Source organism: Eufriesea mexicana, unplaced genomic scaffold (assembly GCF_001483705.2).
Source record: "Eufriesea mexicana isolate 0111107269 unplaced genomic scaffold, ASM148370v2 scaffold92, whole genome shotgun sequence".
Classification (NCBI taxonomy): domain Eukaryota; kingdom Metazoa; phylum Arthropoda; class Insecta; order Hymenoptera; family Apidae; genus Eufriesea; species Eufriesea mexicana.
The window spans coordinates 522,812-530,542 of NW_016908266.1; the positions used below are offsets into that span (position 1 = coordinate 522,812).

Sequence of the window (7,731 nt, forward strand, 5' to 3'; positions counted from 1 at the left end):
GGTAACCGTAAAAAAAGGTTAGGATCAATCCTTGAGAACGAATTTCGCATCGAGAGTAATGGCATCTCTTCTGGTTCTTTTTTTAGCTCGTTTTTAAGTAAACTGTCTTGAGCCGTGTTTGATTCTGAATGTTAATGGAGTTAAAATAAGTAGTTTGGCAAATATTTATCGAAGCATAAGAAAAATATAAAATTTTATGTCGACAATTTGCTGTCGCCTCGATGAAATGAAATTTTCGCTGAAAGGTGGAATGATACGCTTGTCTAATGAAATCGATGATGTAAACATATATATTGTAGATCTACGTACGACCGCAAGTTATCAAATTCTATCGGTTAAGCGCAATTTGACTACCGTGCAGAGTCAAATATAGTAATTTTAGTATCTTATGAAATAGTTTTATATTTCAACGTTTACTGTTAGCTTAAAACACTTTTTTGGAATACGGTATTCAATCGTACGTGGATTTACCTGGCAGTAAAGAATTTGGAGAATCCTAAAGACATCTTACAGTTATCCAAACTTCATTACAGCGACCTACATATTTCTCTGCTCAAGTCAAACAAGCACCTGAAGTTACAAACACAACATTCGAGATCGGAGTTTCTCATGTCGCTCAATTAAGGAGGATTTTCATTATATAATATCTGGATCCTCATTGAACGGTACAGCTATCAAGATAATCACACGTTGACTCTTATCTACATTAAAGTATACTACCTGCTCACATTCCAGGAATAGATGCACGTATGCAGAAATTCCCACTGCTCAACTTGCATGTGATCGATATCCTACAGCAAAAACCGGTAACAACGAGATTAAAGACGTAACGAAGGGAATCGTACGAGCGTACGTCACAGGCGTTTTACCCTGCGGGATTTTATACGTCATCGAATAAACTTGAAAGGCAGGAGGCCACTGCATACCTGCTTATATTCTCTCCTCATTTATCCACGCGCTGATTAATCCATGCTCGCTGGATCGAAGATTTTCCTGACTATACGAGTTTCGTTGAGATATATCCAAAACAATTTCAATTATCTATTGAATTATCTCTGCAAGAAATCATCAAATTTTAAAGTTCTTTTCCCTACTGAGTAAATTGGAGGATTATCTATAGTAAATAACCGCATTGTTCTGTGAAATAGCTGCTACCTTGAAAGTTTCAGTCTGCTATATAGGGTGTTTCATAAGTAGGTAATAATTGTACAATTATTTTTATCAATTGATATAAAAAGCAAAATCAGCAAACGGTAATTGATTTTTGATTTGGAATTTTCAGATAGTAATAATTAGAATTTTGTTTAAGAAAAATGAAAGAACTAAATGTATTAAAATTACTTGAAATTTGATTCATTTTTCTAACTGTTGTATTAAAAAAATAACTCTGTCTCACACATTAAAGTGCCATGAACAAGACACCTTGGAATGAACTGTGAGACCTATCCTTTTTTTATTCCAAACATGTGACCGATAAGATCTGGAATGCAAGATAAATGTAAACGCTTCTGGTTTAGTCCGTTTCTCGAAAGGAAATCGCATTTTTGATATTATTGCGAACCAGTAGCAATTTTCTCGACTCTCACTTTTAGAGCGACATAATTGTTCTAACATTGCAGTAAATGTTAAACTTCGACACACGGTTACGGTACAGTGATTAGTTGAAATGTTTACATCCATAATTCTGAAAGGATACTTTTGCTTCGTCTAACACGTGTTTTCATTTAAATGTACTGGTTAATAAACATAAAATATTTTTGCAATTCTATGAGTAATTCTAAAAGATTATTGACTATCTGTTTAATATTTATCCATTTTATTGCATAAAGGTCATAGAAGAATACATATTTAATATTCTTGTGTAAATAGTATTAGTTATATTTCAGTAGCATTGTCCATAAATTTCAAGGTCAAGGAAAGATTTCAGAGTGAAAGTTACATGTCATTGACTTGCGCTTTAATAACTATATTCAATAATTGTTGGTAATTATTATTGAATTATTGATATTGCAAACAGCGTCGTATTGCGATTATATCTTTCAGAATATGTTAATACGTCAATACATGTGAAATGAACGATTAAGTGAAGAGAAATTTTCATACGTAAAGGAGCGTGCACAAAGAGAATGCTTACGCGTAGCGTGATTTATACTCGGTCTGTAAACGGTAAAACGAAGAACACATAAGCTGCCACGTAAAAATAGATTGACCCTGCCGTCGATAAAACCCTGCAAAGCGCGAAACCCTTCAACGCAAGTAATTCGATATACACGAGGAGAGGTGAATGGCGAGAAGCATTCTCACGAGGTACTCACATATACCTACAATGGGTTCTCTTTAGAATTCCGTATCCTGGCTATGAATAATTTTCTTTTCTTTCTCCTTTTTTCCTTTTTCTCGTAGCAAATTATTTCGTTTTATTATGTTTTCAATGGTGAATAATTGCTTTCAGTGAATGTTTTTGAACAATGCGTATAAGAAAGGTAAAAAAAGACGAATCTCGCAAAAATCTTTTGTTCTGTAGTCAAGAAATGACTATAATAAACAATGGGATATTACGTTTATTGTATTAACTTATAATTTATTTCTCATCCTGCGAAATATACATCTTTTACTAACATGTGAATACTTTATAATTATAATATTTAGATATAGTGTTTATAAATATTGCTTGGTACGATCGTAGGCTAGTGTTGTAAATTATATTTTACGTTAATTAGACACGTTCCATAGTACGTAGTACACGTTTGATCATGATTTGGCAATTAAAATATTTTTTACCGTAATAAAAGGTGATAATTACACTTTAGATCGCTGAAATTATTAATTATCGATACGGAATGAATAATTGGCTATATGTACAAAATATTGTACGTTTATGAGATATGGAAAAATATAGTCCCATAAACAGTTTGCAATTTGCAAATGTGCAATTAAATTCTTAAGTACATAAAAGTTATATCAGGTACCTACTAGTACAAAACTTTTACACCAGTATCAATTAACATAGCATCTATTAGTAATGTACAGTTTTTAAATACAGTATCGTGATAAAATACATACAATGAAGCATCACACAAGGTTGATATATTGATTTCAATGTATCAATATATTTCATAACAAGCTTTGTATATTAAGTTATGACTAGCATAGTATGTCAATGCATTTATTGATTTTTTAATTACGATCTTATGTAATGGAATGATCTCATTGAATGATACGATCTTAATTAATATTACTCAATAATATCGTGCAATATTTACAACTGAACATTGCACATATTTCATGTGATTAACATGAGACTATGAACACCATTACTTTTCCATGAAAGGCACGTAAAACTTATACACAGATTTCGCGCACCGCTAATATTTATAAAAATTTTGTTGTACATTTATTTTCCGGCGCATAATATAGCATATTACCTGAGTAAATAAATATAAATATAAAAAAGTAATAGAAGCACGTTTGTATCTCGCTATTTTAAATATTCTATCTTTATATAAATTATACACAAGCGAATTTCTTACTTTCATTACAAGAGGTTGAAATTGTTCAATGCTTGTGAAATGAATGGTTATTACTTCTTTTCAGTCAAAATAATTTCTAATGATTAATTATTTAAATTCTTTAAATTATATAAAAATTTGTTATATAATATACTATAATTTACCATTTAAATATTGCATTATTTTATTCGTAATTAACTAATTTCATTCTACTAGTTTTAAATGCATAATCTTACATCAAATATATTAAAGATTTTTTTAAATGTTTTGTCATAAAAATATTGAAAGCTTCACACAACTGCTAAATCTTTATATTATTCAAGCTAAAATATTTGCAAATTTCCGCTTTTTGCACTTAGTGTAACGTATTTCATAATTAAATATATAACTTGTTATAATAATCATACATGTTAAAGTATACACATACATAAATATGTGTATACATATCTAAAAGAGGTCATTTTCTTCTTAAGTCTACTACTTCTATGATTGCTGTTACATCCAATTTACAGTGCTTTGCTTTCTGGAAAAATACTTTTGAATGTATATAACAAATAACATTTATACAAACATGTAATAATTATTTATAGTAATTACCGTATATAATGGTGGCTCGGTTGGATGTGGATGAAATCCAGTTTCCCTACAGTTGGCAATAAATTCTAATCCATATTCAGGAGTTAAAATGAAAAATCCCGTTCTAAAAGAAAGAAATACTTTAGAGTTAAAAATTTCTTTCGTTTAAATATTTAATATCTGATTTATTCTTTTTGCTTACTCGTCATACTTAGGAGCACAAACAATGGCTATTGCTTCAGCCATCATAAGTTGATATGCACAATGTGTATGAAGATCAACACTAGACAGAAATGCAGTCTGTGTAGGATGTGTCTGTGAAGTACAATTATCTTTTCTATTTACAAACTCTCCACTTTAAATTCAAATGATATAAAAATTGCATACATGTATCCAACCAAGAGTAATTAAATTATGTTGGTCCTGATAATCAAATATGTCTTCTTCATTATGTGTTACACAGGAATCTGGAGATCCAGTTTGTTCGGGAATTAATAAATGAGTAACTAATAATTTATTTCGTTCTAATTTCCCTGCTAATATACCACAAGTTTCTTTATTATTCATGGTATTAGTGGAAGCCAACATGAGAAAGCTATGCATTAATTTTGTTGGCAGTACTATATCTCTTAAAGTAAAATTGTCACACAGCAAGGAAGGTTTTGTTGAACGATCTATAGTAGGTTTCCTAAAATTACAATTTTGCAACTTAATATTTCCTGCAATTTGCATCTGTTATAGGAATTCAATATCTTTTCTTATTTACATTATACTTACTTTTCTTTAGATGTCTGTATATTTAAATCACTAGATGGACTTACTAATGGTCTTGATGATATACTGGAAATTTGTTTAAGCTTGCCATCTTCAGGAGATGTTATACTTGCAGTCATGGCAGCTTTTGCTGCTTTAACAGCTGCTAATGCAGCTAATTTATTCTTTCTTTCTTCTTCTTCTCTCAATCTAAACAAATATTGCATATATATGAATGTTATATACATAAGGATTCCACATTAATTTTTGAAATATTATGAAATACTTTTCTAATTCTTCTTGTTTCAATCTTTCTCTTTCAATTTTTTCTTTTTCTTTTACATCTTCCAAATATTTATTTAATTCTGTTTGATATTGTTCTAATAATTGTTTCTTTAATTCTTCAGCCTTAGGAATTACTTTACGAAGTGTTTGTTGATTATGCTCCTTATCTTTTAATGGAACTGTATGAAATTGTGGATGATTTCTTATTTTTTCAACAAAAATCCTGTGATAATAAATTTTTTAGTCAATAAAGATGTTTAAATACGTTGAATTATCATAAATAATGTTTTATATTTAAAATTATAAATATATCTTACGTTATGAATTTGACATACAAAAAATATGCATATTCAAAATCATTATCTTTCATATACATATCTGCCATTCTAATCATTTCTACACCAGAACGGTAATATCTGGAAAATATTTAGAATATTAGAATTACTAATGGAACTTTAAACATCTATCTCCTAAAAGCTTATAATAATACTATGTAAAATAGAATTTTTTTTTAACTTGATACCTTTGTGGTGGAATGTTACGGTCCATTTCTACTGTGGAAGCATAGTCAGAAAGAGATTTTAACCGTGCTCGTGGATCTGATATGCCAACATCCTTCCAAGGAGGATGTTTGACAGTTTTAATCTCTGACTTTTCCTTGTTCATTTAAAAATTTTAGGTTATGTTTCGTGAATATATTAATTTTCTATTACATTTACGAAGATTTACTATCAATGAGTCTTCTCGCTTCTACAATATACACGAATATTTATCCCATTTTAATTTTAATACATTGACAAGAATATATAATCAAAATAACAATTCAGTTGATTATAAAAATACGTCAGATTAATATGTCATCAGATGTTATCAATTATCAGTGTTACCAATAAGAAAAAAAAAGTACTATCATTTGTTTTTATAGTTAATTGCGTAACTATTCTTAATTTCAATACGTGAATAAGTTTGTAATAAAATATTTATAAATAGTGGATATATATGATATATTTATAATACAAATGTCGTTTAAATAAAATAATAATTGCTTATAATAATTATTTTAATTTATTAATATATGTAATTTATTTATTAATATTTTTATTGCACGAAATGAACTTTGATTATTGACAATTGAGTGTTATTCTTTGATCATAATTTTGTTCATAATAATAATAATAATAACCTATACGTGTACTGTCAATCACGTTTACTTATGTTTGTAAAAAATTTATTAATTCTTGATATTTTATTATGATTATTTCAATTATTTTGCAATTTAAATAAATCATTTTATGTGTTAAAGTCACTTAATATAATAATATTTTTTAACAGTTTCTTAATTTATAAATACGTAATAGATTTTATTCAAAAGTAAAAAGAAATAAATATCATGGAAACAAACGATAAAACTGATAAGGAAGTTTCTCCATCTAAACAAGCTAAAATTGAGTCTTCTTTCCAGTGTGAGTTAATTTTTATATTAATATTTCAACATAATTTTGATATATTTGTAATGAAAATGTTACAGCTGCATTTAATGAATTAAGGAAGTCAGAATATTTTAATGAACCAGTGCCTGGTCCTTCTAAAGCCAAGGACTCCACAATTTTTAATACATTGTTAGTCAGTTTAAAACAAGTACGACAATATTAGATGTTTCAACATTTAATAACATGTTGTGTCATTTTTAAATCCATATAATATAATTTTAGAAAGGAAATCCATTATTAAAATTTATAAACAACGTTCCTTGGGAATATTCTGAAATAGTGCCAGATTATGTTATGGGAAAAACTACTTGTGCCCTTTTTTTATCAATACGTTATCACCAACTTAATCCTGATTATATTCATGAACGCTTGAAGATGTTGGGAAATATGTATAATTTGAGAGTGCTTTTAGTTCAGGTTTTGTTTAGTTATTATTGTTATATCTAATGGTAAGTAATTATGGTAAATATTATATATGCATAGATGAAATATTATAGGTAGATATAGCAGAACCTCAGCATGCACTAAAACATTTAACAAGAATTTGTATTCTCGCGGATTTAACATTAATGCTAGCATGGAATGCAGAGGATGCAGGTAAAATTATTGAAACATACAAAATTTATGAAAATAAACCACCTGATGCAATTATGGAACGTAGTGAAACAGCACCATATCAAAAGGTAAATGCATAAACACATTAAACATCATATGGTTGAAATTTTTCTAGTTTGAGAATAATAATTATATTTTCCTGCATTCTTTTTCAGTTAGTTAATGCTTTAACAACAATTCGATCAGTTAATAAAACAGATGCTACAACTCTTTTATCAACCTTTGGTACATTGAATGAATTGATAAAATCTCAGCCAAATATACTAGCACTTTGTCCTGGTATTGGTTTACAAAAAGCAGAAAGAATCCATAAAACATTACATGAACCATTTTTACGTCCTTCAAAATCTGTGAAATAATAAGAATTCACATAAAATGGAAGATAAAAACTTACATTAATACATTATATAAGATTGTTCTAGTAAAGGAAACAAAATTTTGTATAATTTTTTATAAAATACTATTTATTCATCTTTATTGTGCAATTTTTATTCTATGTTTCT

The 7,731-nt window shown here is 28.4% G+C and overlaps 2 protein-coding genes across 2 annotated transcripts; one reads left to right on the forward strand and one right to left on the reverse strand.

The window, feature by feature from the left end:
* Positions 1–3,966: 3,966 nt before the first annotated feature.
* On the reverse strand, positions 3,967–5,901 carry LOC108554881 (STAM-binding protein). Its single transcript, XM_017910293.1, has 8 exons — positions 5,647–5,901; positions 5,441–5,539; positions 5,125–5,346; positions 4,863–5,048; positions 4,473–4,773; positions 4,288–4,400; positions 4,107–4,209; positions 3,967–4,032 (listed from the first exon to the last, which is right to left on the reverse strand). The coding sequence occupies exons 1-8, from the start codon at positions 5,787–5,789 to the stop codon at positions 3,967–3,969; spliced, it is 1,233 nt and encodes a 410-aa protein (XP_017765782.1). The 5' UTR covers positions 5,790–5,901.
* Positions 5,902–6,464: 563 nt separating this feature from the next.
* On the forward strand, positions 6,465–7,587 carry Ercc1 (DNA excision repair protein Ercc1). The gene is made up of 5 exons (XM_017910294.1): positions 6,465–6,586; positions 6,652–6,761; positions 6,836–7,030; positions 7,111–7,296; positions 7,384–7,587. The coding sequence occupies exons 1-5, from the start codon at positions 6,514–6,516 to the stop codon at positions 7,585–7,587; spliced, it is 768 nt and encodes a 255-aa protein (XP_017765783.1). The 5' UTR covers positions 6,465–6,513.
* Positions 7,588–7,731: the final 144 nt, after the last annotated feature.